The sequence below is a fragment of the Dipodomys spectabilis genome, unplaced genomic scaffold (genome assembly GCF_019054845.1).
Source record: "Dipodomys spectabilis isolate Male_0828 unplaced genomic scaffold, ASM1905484v1 ptg000130l, whole genome shotgun sequence".
Lineage (NCBI taxonomy): Eukaryota > Metazoa > Chordata > Mammalia > Rodentia > Heteromyidae > Dipodomys > Dipodomys spectabilis.
Window position 1 is genome coordinate 2614012 of NW_024870807.1, and position 21960 is coordinate 2635971.

Genomic DNA, 21960 nt, shown 5'->3' on the forward strand with positions numbered 1-21960 from the left:
TAACACTGCACTAACACTGCAGATAGGTACCCTAGAAGCTGGATGCAGCCCCGGACCCTGTGCCTTCTGCCCCCTCCACCACCCCACCCCGGGAAGTCCTCTGGGACCTCTTTATCTGGCCCAGATGGTGCCCAGCCACAGGCACCACTCTGCCTTGACTGTGTTTTAGTTGATGGGAGTATTTGTCACCTTGTTTTTTACACCTGTCGCCACCCCACCTGCTTCATGTAAACACTGCCGGCATAAACACGCTAAAGCTGGATCCCCAGGGTGGGGCACCAGCCAGGCCCCCTGGGAGCTCCATCCCTTTAGGGGTGCAGCTGAAGAGAGCAGGTGGTAGCAGCAAGAGAGCCTCTAGGGGCCAGCCTTTCCTTCAAAGGATCTGCCCCCTGGGAAATGGAATTGACAGGCTGCACATCAGCCTGGGAAAGTGAGGTTACCAGAGCACAGAGGGATGTCCTGCTATGTAGCCACTGTAGACTCTGAAGCCAGAGGCCAGAGGTCCAATCACTACCTTCGGAGTAACCTTAGGCAAATCTTGTAACCCACCTGCGTATTGTGCTCACACTCGCTCCCCTCTCCATCCCCCCCTCCACACACACACACAGAAAGTGTAGGAAATAATACCATTATCACATAGTAATGTTATCACAAACATGAAAGAAACAAGCCCACCTGATCCCCACAGCCACTGTTCCTTCCTGGGGCTCCTGCTTGACCACCCAGCTGTAGAATGTGTGTGTTTGTCTGTCTGCCTGTCTTCTGGATCCCAGGATTACAGTAGACACTGAGGAGGCCACAGCATAGGCTCTGCCTGGACCAGCGCTGCCCCTTCAACCCACTCCTGACAGCCTTTCTACCTATAACCTTTGGCAAAAAGGAAAAAGAAAAAAATCCTAATTCTTGGTTTTCCAAGTGAGAGGCAATAAAACCTACCTCTCAGCCTCTAAGAAGATCCACCCAATAGCCACGCCTCAGCAGAGGGAGACATTACTAGCTGACCTCCAAGGCCAGTTGAAGGGGCCCTGTAAGTCCTTGAGCTCCTTCCTCTCAGGGTGAAATGTGATGGTGGCCAAGAAATAGGGTCAGTGTTTAACAGCAGGGCTCCCAAGTCAGAATGACTCTTCCTTGCCCTCAGCCTGGCCCAAAGCCTGCTGGAGAGAGTCTAGGGCTGGTCTGAGAACTCACCTCCTTTGTTGATAGAGGTTCACAGTCTGAGAGCCTGCACCAGGCCAGTGCTCTGCCCTCGCTGTAGTTACTGCAGCTCTCTTCTAGTTAGGAAATAAATCCCCGTTTAGAATACAGCATTTTCATTTACCATAGGAATATGACTTTTTTTTATGTTTTTATTGTAAAAATACGAGGGGTTACAGTACATGAGTAAGGTAATGAGTACATTTCCTATCAAGTATTAGTCATCAGCTGACACAGGACTTCAGTAGACGTTTTGAAGATACTCAGGAATGAGGTTGAGGAAAGAATGCTGTCATCTACTAGCTCTCAAACTTTTTGGTTTGTGCTCCTAAAAGTTATTGTAGACCTCAGTAGGCATGTTGTTCATCATATCTATATCTAGATATAAATATCCAGAATTTTGGGCTGGGAAGGTGGCTCAGTGGTAGAGCACTTGCCTTGCATGCTTGAGGCCCTTCCTCAGTACCACATATGCCAGAAAAAACAAAAGCCGGAAGTGGTGTTGTGGTTCAAGTGGTAGAGCGCTAGCCTTGAGCTGAAGAGCTGAGGGACAGCGCCCAGGCCCAGAGTTCAGACCCCACGACCGGACCCAAAAAAAAAAAAAACAAAACCAGATATCCAGAATTTTTTGTGAGTATGTGCCACTCCTGCGGCTTGATCTTAGGACCTGGGTGCTGTCCCTAAGCTTTTTTTCCAGGGGGGGAGAACGGTCTTGGGCTTGAACTCAGGGCCTGAGCACTGTCCCTGAGCTTCTTTTAGTTCAAGGTTAATACTGTGCCATTTGAGCCACAGCTCCACTTCCAGATTTTTTTGTTAGTTTAGTGGAGATAAGAGTCTCACAAACTTTCCTGCCCAGGCTGTCTTTGAACCTTGATCCTCAGATCTCATTTTCCTAAGTAGCTAGGATTACAAGTATGGGCCACTAGCACCCAGCTTAAAACCAGAAATTTTTTTTGTTCATACAGTAGTCTTTTATTTTTTCTCTTTATAATTAGTGTGTATTTTTTAATTAACTATATATTTTTATTGTAAAGTTACTGTGCAGAGGGGTTACAGTCACATGAGTAAGGTAATAAGTACATTTCGTATAGAGCATTGTTACCCCCTCCTTTGTCTTTCCTCCATCCCTTCCCTCCCCACCTCCCCAACTCCTCCCTCCCCACCAAGTTGTAAAGTTTGTTTTCAACATAGTGTCTTGTACATCTCATTGCTACCATGAGTCAACACGTATCCTTATTTCAGCATTTTGTTATTTCCTTTCCCCTCCCCAAATTAGAAAAATGTATATACAAGATGCAGGGCACCAGAATTAAATACAGTGAAAACTGGGGTTATTCGGAAAGAACATACAAAAGAAACAAAAAAATCATATAGTACATTATAAGTACATTAAAAAGAACAGCAAGAAAGATAAAACCTCTTGTGTCCTTATCTTGAGGTTCATTTCACTTAACATCCTCTTATGTGGTCATATGTACATAGCTTTTGACCTTTTCTGCTTGTCCTAGACATATACTAGTTATTGCAAATAAGGAAAACCATGGGACCTATGTTTCTTTGGGCCTGGCTTACTTCATGTAATATAATTTTTTTCCTGAGTCTTTCCATTTCCTAACAAAACCAGAAACTTTTTAAATCTTTCTCCATTCAACAATAACTATGATGGCAATAATTGATGGGCACAATGGCATGTGTCTGTAGTCCCAGCTACTTGAGAGACTGATGTGAGAGAATCACTCGAGCACAGGCGTTCAGACCAGAATAGGTATCCTAGCAAGAATCTAATTCAAGGGCTGGGAAGGTGGCTCAATGGTAGAGCGCTTGCCTTGCATGCATGAGGCCCTGGGTTCAATTCCTCAGCACCATATAAGCAGAAAAAAAAAGCTGGAAGTGGCGCTGTGGCTCAAGTGGTAGAATGCTAGCCTTGAGCTGAAGAGCTGAGGGACAGCGCCCAGGCTCAGAGTTCAGGCCCCACGACCAGACCAAAAAAAAAAAAAAAGAATCTAATTCAGAAACAAAATGGGCCTTTATACAACTATTTAAAGATAATACTGCATGTTGGTATAAATAACATGCTTATGAAAAATTACTATATTTTAGTGTAAAGAATATCATTGTTTTATATGTTTGCAAATCTCTTTAAAATCTTGCCTAATAGAATATAGCTCAGCTCTCATGTGTTCCTGCATTCAATTTGTTATAATATGTTGTTTGGGCTCTGGAAAAATTTGTTCCCACATAAATATATTGTTGAAGAAGGAAGGAATGTTCTACTAGACTTTTTCAGATAGTTATTCCTTAAAACTAAACACATGGTAGTTTTCCTCTCCTCTCCCCATCCCCAGTACTGAGAATTGGACTTGCAATTTGAATTGCCTAGCAAGTACTCTACCACTGAGCAACATTCCCATCTCCTTTTTATTTTGAGATAGGATCTCATTAAGTTGCCTGGTCTGGCCTTGAACTTGAGATCCCCTGCCTCAGTCTCCTCAGTAGCTGGGATTACAGTATACATCACTGTGTCTGGCTTTGTGGTAGGTTCTTTTTTTTTTGGGGGGGAAGAAGGATTGGTTATAGGGCTTGAACTCTGGCCTTGGCACAGTGCCTGAGCTTTTGTGCTCAAGGCTAGTGTTCTACCACTTTGAGCCATGGCACCACGTCTGGTCTTCTGGTGGTTAACTGTAGATAAGAGTCTCATGGACTTTTCTGCCTGGGCTGGCTTTGAGCTGCAATTCTCAGATCTCAGCCTCCTGAGTAGCTAGGATTACAGGCGTGAGCCACCAGCACCTGGCTTGTGGTAGGTTCTTGAAAGACAATTGCACTGTGAACTCTGAAAGTATACTACTCCTGTTCCCGTCCTCTTCTCTCAAAGTCCATTGGTCTTTTTTATACTTAGAATGGATCTCATCCATGCATGGCTTGGTGGCACCATTTTGGTCATTTGTAAATACTGGTTCATCTGATTTATCCAGTTTCCAGATGTTGCCAGGATTCTACAAGTAATGTCAAAATCTCACATTTATGAATGTCAACACTGATCTTATCAGAAAAACTTGTATTGGCATGTACATGATTGATTGGCTAATGGTTGGTAAAGTTTTCCAAAATGCTGGGTTCCCACTTGAAAGCAAGAATCTTACCATTTTGGTAACAAATATCTCAGTTGTTTGCCTTCACTCATTTCTTGAAAAAATGTCTGCCAAAGATCCAGATCTGATCTGAACTCCCATTATCTGTCTGCCCATAGTTTAAATCAGTGTCCCATGAGAAAAGGGGTGGGGCAGCTCCCATTATGGCCCAGCAACCAGCACCTCCATTGCAGCACCCTACAGAACACGAAGACCTATGTCCAGGGTTGCAGTACATAAAAGGTCATCAGTTCTGCTACTTCCTCAATAAAACCAGCATTCATTTTACCAGGAGTGCTTGGGATGCAACAGCATCTAGTTGTTGAACTCATTCCCCATCGCCTTGCATCCTGCAAAGGGGACCCAAGCTTTATCTCCGCTTTTGCACCATTCAGAAAGGCAAATAAGATCTTAATATTGTTAACAGTTTTCATCTCATAGGCTTCCCCAAAAGAACCACAGAGACCTTGAGGCCCTGCAGGTTCTCCTTTGAGAACCACCAGTCTAGCTAACACTTTTATTGTGCAGTTGGGACACTGAGAAGCAAGGTCCCAAGAGCCAGTTAGAGGCAGAGTGTGACCAGGAGCACAAGCCTTCTGCAATTCTGGAAGCAGATGACACGCTCCTTTTCAAGAACAAACAGGATCTCACCACTTTGAGAAATGTTTTGGGAGCTGAGCCCCCCAGTGAAAGGGCCAGAGAGGCACCAATCAGCCAAGCCCCCACCAGCATGTGTGTGGAGTTCCAACATCCATCTTTTCTCTTCTGTAATTGGGTTGCTAATATCTGCCAGCTGAAGCAGCCCTAATTAAACTATTCACATTGTCACTCTGTGTTCTGAAGAGATGAAGTTGGCCATTACCACTTTTCTTTCCCTTTGACCAAGCTCTCTGTGGGTAATTTTATTCTGCCCTTGCTCATTTCTTAGAAATTCAGTCTATCCAATTTTAGCCATTTTCTCCTTTCTTAGAACACTGAGTCCAGGGGAAAGGGAGTGGAGGGTGAGGGGGTCATCCTGAATTTGGAATCTTCTGTCCCGGTCATGTTAAAGCTGATTTGTGACTGTCTAGCTCAGTCCTGGTGGCTCAGGTGTTCTCTCTAGGACAGAGGCTTGGTAGTATGACTAGCATATCTGGACCAACTAAGGGGAATGTGGGCAGCAGGCAGTGCCATGCAAGGTTGCCCCAAGGCTGACATGACATTCTCGCATCATACTTAGGAACCTGAGGTAGTCCAAAGCCTTAGTGACATTTGCTGCCATAAGGGTCCAGGACCGTCTTAATGTTTTTAATGGAAATGATGCTTATGTCTCTACCCTTCATGTGGATACCCCTTCGCTGGCTCACCCTCTCACCCCGCCTCAGGTCCAGGTGCCCATTCTGCACTGATGAGTGTTGCTCAGGAGCTGTGGACTGACTGCTCCCACTTACCACATGCATATGTAGTAGGCATCAGGCCCAGGAAGCACAGGGGGAGAGCAAGTATCCCAGGCCTCACACTCAGGAGGTTCAGCATTTGCTCTGTGAGGCTCCCATGAGGAAAATTTGCACACCATCAGAACACCCCATAGTGCTCAAGTTCTCATGTGTGACCAGCATCATGGTAGCGATGCAGGTGTGTACAAGCAGTGTGTACTGTCCTGAGCTTTCCCATTGTCCTCAGGCCCCACGGGTGGCTGGAAGTATACCTGGCACCTCCAAGGTCCGCTATTGACCTTTAAGGCCCTCAGCTGTGCCTTAGGTTAGTCCATCTGCCTTTAATCCTTGTCTCCTCAAGAGTTCCCAGAGACGCCTAGTGTCTTCTCTGACCTCTGAGCACAGCAACTCTTGTGACTTCTCTTCACTCAGACATAGCCCTGCCTCCTCATCCACATACCCCCTCTCCCTAGGCACAGAGATCTCACTCAGTAGCCAACCAAGAGGAACATTTCCTGGTCCACAGTCTGTGCTGTGGTGGTTGGTCCCTCCATTGGGCCTCCATTGAGCAACCTCTGGGGTAGCATGTCCAGGTTCTGCTGATTACCTTGTCCCCTGAACCCAGCCCTAAGGGGTGCTCAGCTGGCCTGTGGTGAAGCTTTGGACCTGGATACGTCTCAATTCAGGTTAAAGGTGGGAAGCCATACAAGCCAGGTGCTTTTGAGCAAAAGCTTCTAGATGTCAGGTATGGAAACATGGCACAGGGCCTCAGACCACTCAAGCCACTGTCATTCTAAGTCCTTCGAAAAAACACACAGTAAGCCAGGAAGAAGCCGTTTCCCAGCCACTGGAAGAGCCCCAGGCTTCTGAAGAAGGATGTGCCGCTTAAGAAAGTTGACATCACCAGACCAGGCCTTCTTCCTTTCACAGGAGGCAGCTGGCTCAAAGCAAGGGGGGTTCCCACAGGGCTTCAGACAAACCTGGATGAGTCTAGGAAGTGGAACCCCTTCTGGATGGAGGCCTTAGGAAACCCATCTATAACACAGCCACAGGACCCCAGCAAAGCTGGATCCATGGAGCAGAGGAAGAGGAAGGGGAAGGGGAGAGGCACCATTCTTGTCCCCTGTGTCCAGAGCACTGACTGATATCTGTGGGGAGATTCAGAAAGACTGTTCCTTTCAGCCATATGAAGAAGTTCATAAGGCTAAGAGTGGCTGGATAGATGATGAACGGATGAGCTAGTAAATGAGCAGATGAGTGGATGAAGAGATGAGCTGGTAAACAGGAAGATGAATGGGCAGTACCCAGAGGAGATCAAAGAGGAATGAATGAATAATTTAAGGGATAGATAGATAGATGCTCCGGAAGGCGAGAAAGGCGGTGGGTGGACATGGAAATGAGTGATGGATGAACCAGGTGGCTGATGGAAGATGATGTCATGGTGGGGACGGTGCAGGGGTGAATGTATAAAGTTGATAGGGGGGTGCCCTAGAGGTATGGGGGTATGTAGAGGGCAGGTATGCAGAGCTGGAGAGACAATGAGTTTGAAAGGATGGCAAGGAAAAGCAAAGTTAGAAACAGTGTCTCATCTTCAGTTCTACTGTAGATCTTTCTGGAGAAGCAGGAATGTTCCCTTTCCTATAGCAAATGGTGGAGCTAATGGGCCCATTGTCCCCTTGTGAACTGACAGTGTGCTGAAGGTCAGGTCCTGTTCAGAGTCCCAAATATTTGCAGAGAGACCCAAGCACTCTGGACCCTCAGTCATTAAGTACCTGTTACAGCCGTTTCTGACAAAAAACAAAAACAAAAACGAGCCTCACGAATGCCTCAAGAGCCCCTGGTGTGATGCTAACATTTCCTCATCAGCTCAGAGCCACAGTTAGGGCGGCGCCCTGAGGACCGCCCCTCCCACTGTTGTGAGCCCCACTGCTTCCTCGCATTGGGCCTGCTAGTCTGGCAGTTTCTAGGTGCCCAGACTGTCCCTCCTGCCACCCTTTGCTTGCTAATGCCCAGGCAAGACCTCTAATGACTGGAGTCTCTGTCCCTTCTCCTTGAGTTCTTCTAATCAGCAACCCATGGCCTTGGCCTTGGCCTTGGTCAGGTCTCTGGCTGGGTGAGTTTCCCTCCCTTTGACTGAGCTCTCCTGCCCTCTGGTGGGAACCTAAAGAAGTGCAGCCATGGGGCAGGGTGGGGCCGATGGAGTCCGCCTGCAGCTGGAGAATTGTGAAATGGGGGGAGCTCTCACACTTCACTTGGCCTCAAAGATTGGCGATGGAGGAAAACTCAGCAATCCAAAGCAGCTCATCAGATAGAAGGGGTTATTATTATAATTACTATGATTATTGTTATCAAGATTATCATGCTTTCTTGGAAAGTCTTGTACAAAGCAGGCTTATTTTATGTCAGCTTGTTGTTTGTGTCTGAGGCGTTTCATCTTTGCTCATAATAACTAACATTTGCAGAGCCCTTTCATGCTACAGAGCTGTCACATCCTCAGCCCATCTCATCTGCACAAGCAATCCTTTGCACTGGGACTTAATGGAGCCTCTGCTCCAAGCGGTCCGTGAGAGGTCTGTCCAAAGCCCCCAGCAGGCAGGTGCAGAGCTAGGACCCGAACCCAAGGCACCTGACTGAAGACCCCTGCTCTGTCCTTCCACCTCACCCCCACTTTACCCATTTACATCTCATCTCTTAAGAGGGCAAAGGTGCTTTGTGATCCTGAGGATCACAAGTTCTTTGGAAAAAGTCCATGCTGCTCTGAGAAGAGGATTTTGAAGACCCAGGTGTCTAGAATTGCTATTTACCCTCCCGTCTTCAATGAACACATTCTGTGGAGTCAGGGCCCAGGGGCTGCTCCAGTATGCAGAAGGGTAGGGGTAGTGAACTCAGTTCAGGGCACCCCTGAAGTGGGCGTCATGGGTCCTTGCTGTGGAGGAGAGTATGCCCAGGGCAGTGATGCTCATCCCCTGTCAGCATGCAGCAGATTCGTCTTCTGAGCTCCTACAGTATCTGGTATTGAAGTGGAAGATACATAGCTAATTCCCGCTTCTCTTCGCCACTGCTTACTCTCACCCTGGGGTCTGGCAAAACACAGACAGGTGTCACCTACACCTGAGACCCAAGGGTAGAAGACTACCTGGGTTGGGGAGGGATGGGACACACCGTGAGCAAGGCCTTTACTCTCCAGGCCCTGAAGCTGATGACCCTTCTTCCAGAACCAGTTCTAGCTCCAATGCTCAGGTAGCTGTCTGGCATCAGCTCTGGAGACACACCATCACTGCTGGATCCATTTGGCCCCTAGTTGTCATCTGGAACTCAGTGCTGCTTCCCACACACACTCATGATCTGCCCCCATCAGCATGTGATCTCGTGGCAGGAAGCCCCTGGCCCTTGCACTACACTCTGGTATCTGCTGTGTACTGACAGGTGATGGGCATCGCTGCCCTGCACATACTCTCCTCTACAATAAGGACCGTGGTACACTAAAGGAATGTCCTGTACTGAGTTCCCTACCCCAACCCTTCTGCATAGTGGAGCAGCCCCTGGACCCTGACTCCACAAGCCCCTTCCCCTCCCTACCCACCAATTTTCCCAGCCACTGAATAATGCAGAGCACTAGACTATATGGGGTTCTCGAGAGCCCTGGAGAACCGTGGTCTACCAGGGTACCTCAGTAGTGTCAGGCCATTTGTAGGTTGACAAGAGCAAGAAGAGGTGTGCTAGTTGTGATGAGAATGTCAGTGCTGCTTCCAGTCATTGATCTGAATTTGCAGATGACCCTGCCAGCACTACCTGTGCCAGCAAAAGTATACAGATGTGCCATTCAGCCAGACGTACACAGCCCCAGCCGAGCCCTTCTCCCCATGGCCCATTGTCATGAGTGGCAGGTTGGCCATTACCTCTGTGCACCTAAGAGGTGAGGCAGGGCGTGCTTGTCCACGTAGTGGGCATCCACACAGATGCCATCCTGCACCCAGAGCTCTGTTTGCTCACATGACAGCCCAGTGGAGAAAATAAGAGCATTGTCATCCTCCGTTCACAGCAAGGACACTGAACCTCAGAAAAGTTAAGGCTTCTGCTCATGCTAGGAGCCCAGACTGGAGACAAGGTCTGGGTGGCTCCCTGGTCTGTCCTATAGCCCCAGGAGGCTGCAGAGAAGCTCACCCAGCCTGTACATGGAGGAAGTACGGTCTTGTTCTCTGGCAACCCTTCGCCCTGTAGATCGGGACAGAATTGGGCAGAGAGGCATGCCCTCACTCCCTGCACACATGCCCACAAACTCCTTTCTGCTCCGTGTGCTAAGAACATTGGCACCATGGCAGCCCTACAGGAGAGAAGACATCACACAGGAAGAGTATATACTATAGGCATGGCCCTCCAGAGGCCCAGGCAGTGAGGAGGAAGGGCTTGTCACACTCCGTGGGTCTTCTCTCTCCCTGCTAATAGTTCTTCTAATCTTCTAGGATTGATTGGGGTAGTAGGATTAAATGTTAGTCTAGTTACTAAACCAACATGAATTCTTTGTCTATCCCAAACTGCTCATAGGCCAAGTAGGTCAACTGGCCAGATCCAGAGCCTGTGTCCTCCAGAGGAAAGGGGCAGAGCCATCCCCTTCCAGGCCACTCAAACTGTTTCAGGGAGAAGAGCTTGGATTTTCCTCTTTCAGGGAGGCTGGGGTTCTGCTGCACATGAAGGGTAGAATCCTCAAGAGGCAAAGAAGGCAGAACTCACAGAAAGGGAGGGGGCCTTGCTACCACCAGGGCCTCTGTGATACCCCCTGAAACCCTGCGGAGGTGTGAGCCCTCTGTGGACTTTCTAGAAATGGCAGCTCCAGCAGTCTCCGTGAGTAAGCCTGACACAGAGGTCCAGCTTGGTGTCTACTGCTGGGGCTGCTGTAACAAGCGGCCACACCCTGGGCAGCTTCAGAACACAAATGTATTCTTCAGGTTCTGGAGATTAAGTACTGCATATTGCCTGGACAGCAGGTATGAGGGCATGCCTGAGGCCATCCTCTGACTAGCAAGCAGTACAGTACCATGGGCTGTAGCAAAAAGGCTACTACCTTAGGCCCAGTGCCTCTAGCCCAGAGCCCTGGGGAATGTCTGGCACAATGGGAGCCCCATTCCCCCAGGCCCCTGAAGGCAGGCAGAAAGGCAAAGGGACAGAGGCCTCCCCTGGCTCTACTAATTGCTTGTTACTTTGTTATCCACGGGCCTCTAGACATGTTGGCAAAGCCCCTTCTCCCCTTCATGCCTGGCCCTGCCTCTTTACTTGCTTTCCTTCCCTGAGCTCTAGGGTCTGAGCCTATGACTGGGCCTTGTCAAGATGCAAAGTCCTTGTGTCTCCGCAATGTCTGCTATTCAGTCTTTTGATGGAGCCTTCATTGCTTTGCAGTGGTCAGCTTTCCTTGTGGCTTGGTTGGATTCAGACACAGTCTTGATATAGGAGTATGACCACAAACAAGATCATACTAAACCTATGTTTATGGCAGCATTATTTACCGGCTTGTTTGGGTAAAAGCCACCCAGGCAGGAAAACCCTGAAATGCTTATCTTCTATCTCCAGTTAACCACCAGAAAACCAGAAGTGGAGCTATGGCTCAAAGTGGTAGAGTGCTAGCCTTGTGCAAAAGAGCTCAGGGACAGCGCCCTGAGTTCAAGCCACATGACAGAAACAAAGAAAGAAGAAGGAAGGAAGGAAGGAAGGAAGGAAGGGAGTTAGTTCAGATTGTTGTTGTTCAGATTGGAAGAACCAACACTAATGTACAAAGTGGCTTTGGGAAGGCCCACAGGGTATGCATACCTCACATCTGGAGGGTCCCTCGTGTCCTCCATGTAGGTGTGGCGTGACTGTGGGCGATCAGATTGGAGCATGCTCCTCTTCCCTGTGGCGAGTCTTGCCTTGTCTGCCCCACTCACCACAGCTCTGACGGTTTTGAGTGTTCAGTGCACAAAACTGGCAGAAACCATAAAGAAGAAATTCAGGAACTCTGGTCAGGGCCCTTCCACAGCTGGGAAGGCACCAACCCTTCTTGGGGGCAGCCAGGCCCTGGGGAGCACACACACCCTTGACTCATAGCCTTACCCTTTTTAGACACAAGTAGAGGTACAACCCTCCTCCCCCACCCCTCCTCCCTGAGTCATCACTCTCAGCCTGGGGCATCGGAAGCCCAGGCCCCAGTGCCAGCTTTCCATGTCCCTGCCACCAGGGGGAGCTGCCCACATTACCCAGACCCTGGAGACCGGTCTTCCATGTGGGGTGGGGGTGGGGAAGGGGCGGGAAGGGTGGGGGAGAGGGGTGATCCTCCCTTGTCTGGTGAGGGTGTATCAGGAACCAAGAGCAAGATGTCAGGGGCCTTGCCCCCATGAAGCTGGATCTGGATTAGCATAGCAGGCATGGCCTGCCAGCCTCCATGCTAGTGGTCACTTCCTTCCTGAGGCAGGCAGTGGGCAGGCCAGGGCTGTCAGCTTTTCCACCAACTTTATGTAGAAAACAGGCTCTGGCAGGTAAATAGCTACTTAGGCAGACAGCTCCATGCTGGAAAAGTCCCCAAGAAAGCTTAAGCTCCACACACCTTTTGTGTAGCATCTTTTGTCTCTCCCCGCTGAAGGACACCTGCGGACTCTCAGCCCCTCCCGTGCATTTCCTGAGCCCCTTCAGGCTGGCCAACTGTCTGTCCTCTGGTGGCTGAGAATTGGGGTTGAAAGAGCTTCCAGCAGAATCATCATGTCGTATTCATAATAACACATGAACAAAATACCCTGACCCTGGAGGACCCAGGAAGGGAGGGAGAATGGGCCCTGCTACACCCAACTCGCAGTCCAGCAAGAGTGTGCAGGCTAAAATGGGAAAAGGCAACTGAGGAGGGTCCCGGCTCAGATAGACCACTCCATCTACTCCCTAGCGCCAAATGCCTTCCCTAGTGTGGGATTTTCCAGATGGCACAAACTTAAGAGACTATGTCCCCAGAGTGACTGATACCAATCACTGAGACTTGTGTCCTCCAACCCTTGGGAGAGCCTCTAAGAACACGGCTATCAAAAAGAAGCAGGAAACTGATGAGGTGTTCAAGTCCCCAGCTTCTGCACAATGCACACACAAAGACCAGAACACCAGTGACTACGGCCTGACTAGCCCCTGAACTCACTTGGTGCAGCTATGGATCCTGGGGTCTCAGCTCTGCATCATGTGGGATTCCAGTCTAGAAAATCAGTGACCCCTGTCTGGTGTCCTAGATGGGGGACAAGAGAAAGACCTCTGAGTTACACACCACTTTTCATGTGATTCCAATGAAGTCTCATCCTACACACTTGTGCCTTAAGCAAATTCAACTCCGCCCCCTCAGAACAAGGAGGGGAAGAGGCAGAAAGGAAAGAACACACCAGTATCATGATGTGTCCCTTTGCCCTTTCCTGTTTAACCAGGCCTTGGCTTTTCCTGGTAACAACAGATCACAGACATATAAATATAAATTCATAAAATTAAGACTTAGACCTGGGATAGTGGTGCATCAGAATCCCAGGGCCCAGGAGGTTAGAGAAAATCTTGTGTTTGAGATCAGCCTGAGCCACAAAAGTAAGACCTTGCCTCCAAAAAAGAAAAAAAAATTGTTGTGATCCAATGTGGACATGAGGAATTTTCACCATCAATGTCGTTATCACCAGCTCCCTCTCTTCCTCCAAGGTACTCCACAGAGACTCAGTCCTCAGTCCCCCAGAACCCTCAAATCATCCGAGTGCCCTCTCCTAGATGTGGACCATCTCCAGGAGCTATGCTCCACCTTGACGAAGAAATGCCGGAAGAACGCTGATTTTTAAGTGTTTTCCTAAGCAAATTTTGTGCAAATTTGTTTTTTAAACCCAGTAGAAGCAGAACTATTATGGTTGAGGGAGGAGCAAAGCCCTGGCCACTCCCCTTCTCCAGCACACATGTGATTTGCTGCTTGAGAACAGGCACAGGATGGAAAAGCCCCAGAGGTGCCAAGTGTCCCTGGGCCCCCAGTGCTCAGAGCTGCCCGTCTGCAGAGCAATCTGCAGCTGTGTTATCCTGGTGTTGGCCCACTGCCCTGGTGGGGTTCATGTCATAAGTCCCATGGGGGCCTCAGAGTGACATGTTCCTCTGTTCTCATAGGCCGACTCCAAGATGGTTTGTGACGTGGTGAGTCGCATGGAAGACACTGAGCCCTTCTCCACAGAGCTGCTTTCTGCCATGATGAGACTCTGGGGTGACTCAGGGATCCAGGAGTGCTTCAACCGGTCTCGGGAGTATCAGCTCAACGATTCTGCCAAATAGTGAGTGTCTTAGGCCTGTGGGAAGACTGGAGTGAGACATGGTGGAGCCAAGAGGACTCTGGGCCACAGTGAGACTTGCCATGAGACAGTCACCCACTGGTGGTGAGCATCAGGAAGGGCCCACCTCCTCCTGCCCCCAGGGTGAGGAGGAAGCCAGGGAAGGGAGAGGGCACAAAAGTGACCAAACAGGAAATTCCAGAAGGATGAGGACCTGGTCTCAGGCCTGAAGAGGAGATTTTTTTTTTCTTCCAGGGTGCCCTGGCACCAGAAATACCAATCCAGAGACAAACAGGCAGAAAACAACTCAAATGGTGCCATTTTGTTTTGCTGTAGAGAAAATAATACTCCGGGCTGGGGATGTAGCTAAGCTGTGAAGTGCTTGTCTAGCATGTTCGAGGCCCTGGCTTTCATCTCTAGCACTGGGAGAACTAGCAAAAAATAATCCGCTTTAAAATTAAAAATAGATAATAAGTAGCTCCATTCAATAAATTAAGTAATTGAACAGATGAACATATCCTTTAGTATTATGGTATAATTAAATAAAGAAGGGAGGGAAAAGGGAAGGACAGGAAGAAGGATAGAGGAGAGAAGAAGATTTGGAGGGGAAGTGGAGGAGTGGAAGTGCAGATAGGATCACAGACAATCCCCAGCTTTTCATAGGACAGTAGGGCCACAGGCCTGACCGCTGACCTTTGTCACTTTTAGGGCATCCTCACTGGATCCTCCACCTCTAGATCCATCCAGAGGCTCTAGAACCTGGGGTGGTTGTGTCTCCTGGGAAGGAGATTCATGGATTGTAGCTGGGGGTTCAGGAAATGCACCCTACTTTTACAAGCTGGTGCCTGGGCATTCAGTGGGAGCCTACAGCCAGGAGTTTCAGGTTTTAACCCATTGCCTACAGACACATAGATACACTCTGACCTCTGATTGACCATAGTCACCAGTGCTTCTCAGCTGGAGGCAGTTAGCTCCTAGGGAACTTTTTGTCAGTGTCTCCATGGAGTTTTTGATTGTCACACTAGGGTGGCTCCAGGCATCTAGTGAGTAGTGCTAGAGACACCACACAAAGTCCTACAGAAATAATAACCACTCTGTACATCACCTTAATAATAACAGTTTTTTTAAAAAAAATATCCCACAATGAATACTGTACAGTCCCCACAACAGTTACCTGGCCCCAAAACACAGTAGTACCTAGATGAAAAAGCAGGCTGGGCCCACAGGAATGGCTTTCACTAATGACATGTGAGTATTTCCATTGGCGGTGCTGGCAGCTAAGAAACCATGACCCTGAGTAATGCCAAGAACATCTTCCTGCTTCCCACACCTGAATTATCCACAGAGCAGATGCCTAAATCCTTTGTAGGGGAGCCCAGACACCGATGAGACCCAAAGGCACCATGGAAGGCAGGGATGCCAGCGCCTGGGTACACTGAAATCACAGGCCCAGAACCGGACTCCCCAGAGCTCCTGGCTGGCCAGGAGAGCGTGCCTTTCAGCTGGCTCCATCTGGTGGCCTCCTTCCTCCTCTACCTCCCATTCCCCTGCTAAGACTGCCGGACCATCTTCTGGAGCTTTCTTCACCATTTAAATTTTTTACCCTGTCCATTAATTATAACATGAACCCATTGGGAGACAAAGTCGTTTTCAACAATAGGCAGTGGTATAACATGCATAGTGATCTCCGCTCAACCTGTCACCCTCCCCTTAGCTATTTCCACTTAGTTGTCCAATCTACCTGGTGCTTCTTGACTGCCCCCACCATGCTATCTGGGGAGTTCAGCTCACCTTCCTTCTTTTCTTCTACCCCTCTCTATCTCCACCTCCAGTTTTTTGCTAGTTACGGGATTATTTTTAGTTCTTCCAGTAGTTACTGTTATAACTTTAAATAAGAAACTGAGTCACTATTTGTCAACTCCCCACCAACCTGTGCCACTTTTCTGGGAGAGGACACAGAGAGATCATCAGTGTCAGAAGGACCTTAAACACTTCTTTTGTTTTTGTTTGTGTGCTCCTGGGGCTTAAACTCCAGGCTTAGGTGTTACCCCTGAGCTTTTGTGCTCAAGGCTAGTGCTCTTCCACTTTAGCCACAGCTCTACTTCCAGCTTTTTTGTGCTTAATTGGAGAGTCTCACAGACTTTCCTTCCTAGGCTAGATTTGAACCGTGATCGTCAGATCGCAGCCTCCTGAGTAGCTAGGATTACAGGTATAAGCCACCAGCACCCAGCACCTTAAACACTTTTTGAGACAGGGTCTTCTGATGAAGCTCAGGCTAACCTTGAACTTGGGACCCTCCTGTATCAGCCTCCCATGTACTTGCTATTGCAGGCATGTACCACCACACCCAGCCCTCTGAAACACTTTATGATCCAGGGCTGGGCTGCTTTAGGAGTTAAATTGCCTCGTAGGACTGTCATATTGCTACTTGCAGGGGACATCATTAACATCCCAAAGCCTCTGTCACCATTTTCTCCAAGCCCTGCCTTTGAAGATCCAGGGCTCCAAGAAGAAAGAGCCTCCAAGAGGCTCCTGAGCTAGCTCACTCTCAGTAGGCATTAGGTCTCCGTGAACATGGCTGACTCTTTGCTCTGGATAAGTGTTCCTGAGACAGGTCTCAGCAATAAGAAGACCCTGCACAGATCCAGCCAGGGAAAGATGGTTCCACATGGCTTGGTGAGCTTTGATTGTCCCAAATTCAGCTCGCCACTTGCTGTGCAAAATGCCTCCCTCACCTTCACTATACCTCTCTGGGCTCCTACTCTACCCACCAGGCTGCTCACCATGGCCAAGCCACTGCAGCTGCCCCAAATCCCAAACTGTCCCCAGGCCTCCTCTCACAGCATTTTGCTCTGGACTCTGCCCTCAGCTTTCTCCTGACCACCCCTGGGACCCCTTACTCCAGCCTACCTCTCCTGGAGACCCAGGCTCTGATCTGGAACCTCTTCCTGCCCAAACCTGATGCTGTGCAGGACCATCTTCTCAGTTCCTTGCTGGTTTTAGATTCCTTACGCACCAGTTGCTCCCCAATGGATATGGCCAGGGTACCCTCCCTGCCAGCTTCTGCCTGCTCAGTGTCTGGGCATCTAAACACTCCTCCAATCAAAATGTGAGTGCCATGCAAGTCAAACCTCGGGTTCCTCCCCTCCTGTGAGAGGGCCCCACCTCACTCTCCCCTCCTCCCACTGTGCCCTGGCCTCTCTGAGGCACCAGACTCTTCCTCACATGTCCACGTCCCACACTGGAGCCTCCGGCAGAAGTGGCTCCTTGCCAGACATCCTGCACCCTCCTCAGCTGCACCTGCATGATGGTGACAGCCTCCCACTCCTGACAGCAGCACAGCAATCACCCTAAAACCACCCCATAACCGTTCTGAGATTCCCAACTCACCTTGAACAAAAGCCCAGTCCTTACAAAGACTCAGCCTTAAGGGCCTGTGTTCTGCCTGAGATTGCCACCCACCTGTCTTGCCCTAGCCTCGCGAGCTACCAGCTCCTACCACAAGTGCTCCTGGCCTCGCCACTGCTGGCCACACAGCTATCCTGGCTCCCACCTGGGCTATAAAACCACACACTCGGTACAGGGAAATTAAGGATGGAATAGAATCTACCTATCAACAATTACCTATCTGTCTATTTATGGCAGCACTGGGGTTTGAACTCAGGGCTTTGTGTTTGCTAGGAAGGCACCCTATCGCTGAATTATGCCTCCAATGACTATTATTTTTTAATGGGAATATGGTATTCTTTACAAGCCTGAGCATACCTGCAGCTGCATGCACAGCCCCTGTGAATCTGAATTCAAGGTTCTGGGAGACTTTGAGACCAGGATCATAGAGTCCTTCTTCCTCAGTTTCCCCCACGCCTAATGACTGGCCCCACAATCACCTGTGAGGGGCACGATGAGCCTGGAGCGGTGCCGGGTGCATGGTCCATGTGCCTTGTATGTTACTGTCCCCAGCTACCTGGACAGCCTGGATCGGATTGGGGCTGCCGACTACCAGCCCACCGAGCAGGACATCCTCCGAACCAGGGTCAAAACCACCGGCATCGTAGAAACGCACTTCACATTCAAGAATCTCCACTTCAGGTGAGGCCCAGGGAGACCAGTAAATTGCACTTATTCTCTGTCAAGTTCAAGGGGGGAAGCATGAGGTATCCTGGAGGTAGTGATCCCTCAAAGGACACCAGGTAGGAGCAAGGTAGGTAAGGCAAGTGAGACCTGTAAACACACACACACACACACACACACACACACACACACACACACACACACACACACACACACACACACACACACACACACACACAGTGCCCACATAGGGAAACTGAGACCTTAGAGGAATGAATTTTCCTGAGGCATAGAACATAGCCAGGATCCAGGAACACTGGGACCTGGACAGAGGCCTAAGCTATAAGGCCAGGTCTTCTGGAGGATGGTGTCCTCCCCCTGGGGTAAGCCCTATACACTGAGGCCTGGCAGCCCTCAATACCTGGACTTCCAGCTCACAAAGCTGGAAAACACCAGGAGGGTGTGGGCAGGCAAGGACCTCAGGTCAGTAGACAAGACTAAGGACTTGCCCCCCACCTGCTCCTCTGTCCAGACCAAGGGGCTGAGACCCTCTATCTAGGTTCTTGGGCCCAGCAGGCAACCTCCATGCAACATTGTGGGAGCCATATTGGGCTTCCCCAGCCTGCCTGTACAAAAGGAAACGAGGAGTCTCCGGGTGCCTCCTTGGCTCTCTGGTTTCCTCCATCTCTCCTGCCCACCCACTGGGTGTAGGATGAGGACCTCATACCGTAGCCACACGCACAGAGACCGCCTGTACTTCAGATGGCAGGTGGATCTGTAGGAGGCTGTGGTAGGACGAGGCCCAGCCCTGTTTCCTTTCGCCATGCCTAATCTGCTCTCTACCTGTGATCATTGTCTTCTGTGTAGAGGGTCAGGAGTCCTGTCCACACAGAGCCCCCGCCCACTCTGCAACTATGTGCTAATAAGCCTCCCATGGCCAGGAGACCGCAGAGCAATTCACTCCCAGGATTAGGGGCAGGATTGACCTCATTCCTCCCGGGCCTGTGTCCTGCCTGCTTATCATCTCCTCCCTGTCCTCCAGTCCCTGGGGCTGCAGTTGGAGGAGAGACCCAGCGCTGATCTACTGGGCAAGGCTAGTATGAAGCAGAGAAGGGAGTCTAGCTCTGTCTGAAGGCAGGCCTGGGTCAGACCCCCAACTCTACCATATCTGGACTTGTGCCAGAAGCCCGGCTACATCTTCACAACCTTGGTGCCTCACATTTCCAATCCGCATAACAAGTTCCTGCCTGTATCCCTTCCAGTCTGGTTTGGAGTTTTCCCACAATACATGCTCAAATAGGTGAAAGAACATAAATATTACTTCAAGAGGAGGACCTTGCAGAGGCATTACTTGCGGGGGGTGGGGGGGTGACTGGGATGCAATGGTGAGTCTTCAAGTCACTCCACGTGGCTGAGTCAGGCTCCTCAGTTCCAGGGACAGCAATGGTCCAGCAGGCAGCCCATCAGCACCTGGGGCCGGGGAACCCCTGGGAACAGGATCATGGCTGTGGGCTCGCACCTGGTATGCCCTACTTCAAAGCACACTTGCACCTTGACTCTAAAGCATACTTCTGCCTGCCTGGACCCTCACCCCCATCAGCCTCTCTGTCTCCCCTGCAGGCTGTTCGACGTGGGGGGCCAGCGATCTGAACGCAAGAAGTGGATCCACTGCTTTGAGGACGTCACGGCCATCATCTTCTGTGTCGCGCTCAGCGGCTATGACCAGGTGCTCCATGAAGATGAAACCACGGTAAGTGGCACTGGACCCACAGACCAGGGGACAACACAACGGACTGGCTACCCAGCCTAAGGGGACACTGAAAGCTGGCCACAGAACAGGCTGGCCCTGGGAGTGCTTGGGCCTTGGTTGCTCCCAGTGGTCTGGGATCCAGCCGGCGACAGTAGCTGATTTGTGTGGAGGGCAGTCATCCATGCTGCCAGGGCAAAGCCCCTGTGAGGACGGTGCAGCAGAGGGAATGCAGGCCTCTTGGCACAGAGCCCATAGGCAAACTGCAAACAAAACAGCTTGGCAGAACTGAGGTCTCAGGTTAGTATGTGCCTCTTGACAGTGGAATCGCCTGGGTTGTCAGGCCCCAAGCAAATCCTCAAAATATCAAGCAAGAGTATGTATATTTTATCCGTCTTCACCTGCCTAGGGCACCTGCAGGGGGTGCTGTGAAGAGACCTGTGGGTCCAGCAAGCCAGGAAGGACAGCGGGGATGAGGTGCTGGTAAATGACAGGTGTGGCTTTGGGCTCCATCTCTGCAGGATGCCGGGCCAGGCTCCTACCTCCATCCTTGGGTTGCACTCAGCCTGGGATCTCTAGTTGGCCTCTGAGAACTGCTGGCCCTTGGGAGGGGGATGTTTACCTTCAGAGGGTGCCACCTTCTCCTGAGCCTGGTCTTGGCCCCACTGCTGGTTGTTTTGCTGAAGAATTCTGGCAACACTCTTTCCACCTCAGTTACTGTCACCTGTAAAAGCAGGGAACATAATAGTGCCTGCCTTATCTAGGACCGCTGGCAATGGAAGGAGATAATCTATCTGCATGTGGTACGTGGAACAGTTTCTGGCCCAGCAGTGCCCGCCTGGAGGTTGTGTTGTCACTGGTGATCACTCCAAGCCAGGTGATCCCTGGAGCTGTTCCCATCAGACTGTGCCCACAGGCCAGAGATGAGCTTCCACTGGAGTGGGCTTCTGGCTGCGAACTCACACCCTGGCACCTGACCCCACCTATCTAGATCACATTCAGGCCTTGTACTCTTGAGCCTTTCGGGTTGGTACTGAAGGTCTTAGGAGGGGGTTGCTGTCGGGGTCATGCAGGCCCCAAGCAAGGCCAGATCTTCCCTCTGGGTCCCATTTCCTCATCAGCCCTTGTCCCCAGAGTCCTACAGAGTTGCTGTGGAAATGGGATCAGGTTTGGGAGTTGGCTGCCATGAGCAGAGCTGTGTGGGGAGGAGCCGCTGTCCCAAGGGGCCCAGGCAGAGTGATGGGGCTTTTGGCGACTGAGTGAGTGATCTGGACCCGTGTCATACTCTGCTTGCCCTGGGCTGGGTTTCAGCTGTTGTCATTCACAGTGGCCTCTGTGGGGTGGTAATATTAAAACAACACAGCTTAGTCCTGACCTAGAATGTAGGACAGGGACAGACCAGGCCTGAGCCAGCCTTAGATTCTGTGACCAGCCAAAGCCTAGGACAGCCTCCAGGCAGTGTACCTTCAGAGCAACTGCCCATGGCACATGGGCACATGAGCTGCCCCTGTGCTACTGGAGAGGAGAGCCATTGTTCACTGTCTTCTTGGCCACCTCCATGGTCTTAGCTTGGCTTGACTCATCCCTTCTCCTGGCCACACTGGGTGTGGATGCGATATCAGGCCATCCTGGGTTTCAAAGGAGCTGGAGGCTGGAGGGCCTTTCCTATTAATGTATGGTCGCTCCCTTAGACACATCCTTGCTGAGCCTGCAGCTAGTTCAGATCTAAGACTCGGCCCATCTACCATAGGCTGTGCCTTCTCTAGCCTCTGGAGCACTGCATCGATGCAGAGAGGTATCAGATGGGTCTGGCAGACACAACGAGTTCCATGGCATCAGGTCTCCTGGGAAGGCACTGGAGGATGGAACTAGGCCAGCCTCCCCATGAGGTCCTCAGGGGCCCAGCTGCAGTGCAGGACTCAGCTCCTGGAGCATTTCCCTCCAGTGTCCTCTTCCTCCTCCCCTTATTGCTCCTCTCATACTGTCCCTTCCCTTCCTGCTCCTTCCTCATTTTCTCTACTTTCTCCACAAAGATGATTGCAGAGGACCTTGGGTATGGTAAACCATGTGAGCCAAGATCAGGAACAGTTTAACAGGCTCTGCCTGAGGTCCTTCCA

At 50.3% G+C, this 21960-nt stretch overlaps 1 protein-coding gene across 4 annotated transcripts in view; it reads left to right on the forward strand.

The window, feature by feature from the left end:
* Gnao1 (G protein subunit alpha o1) overlaps window positions 1-21960 on the forward strand; it is a 156198-nt gene that overhangs the window by 118784 nt on the left and 15454 nt on the right. For all 4 annotated transcript variants that reach the window (XR_006148939.1, XM_042689998.1, XM_042689999.1 and 1 more), the window contains exons 4-6: window positions 13868-14028; window positions 17986-18114; window positions 19717-19846. Coding sequence is in view for 3 of the 4 variants with exons in the window: in XM_042689998.1 (XP_042545932.1) it covers window positions 13868-14028; window positions 17986-18114; window positions 19717-19846 (420 nt within the window). In the remaining variant the exon portion in view is untranslated. The remainder of the gene's footprint in view (window positions 1-13867; window positions 14029-17985; window positions 18115-19716; window positions 19847-21960) is intronic.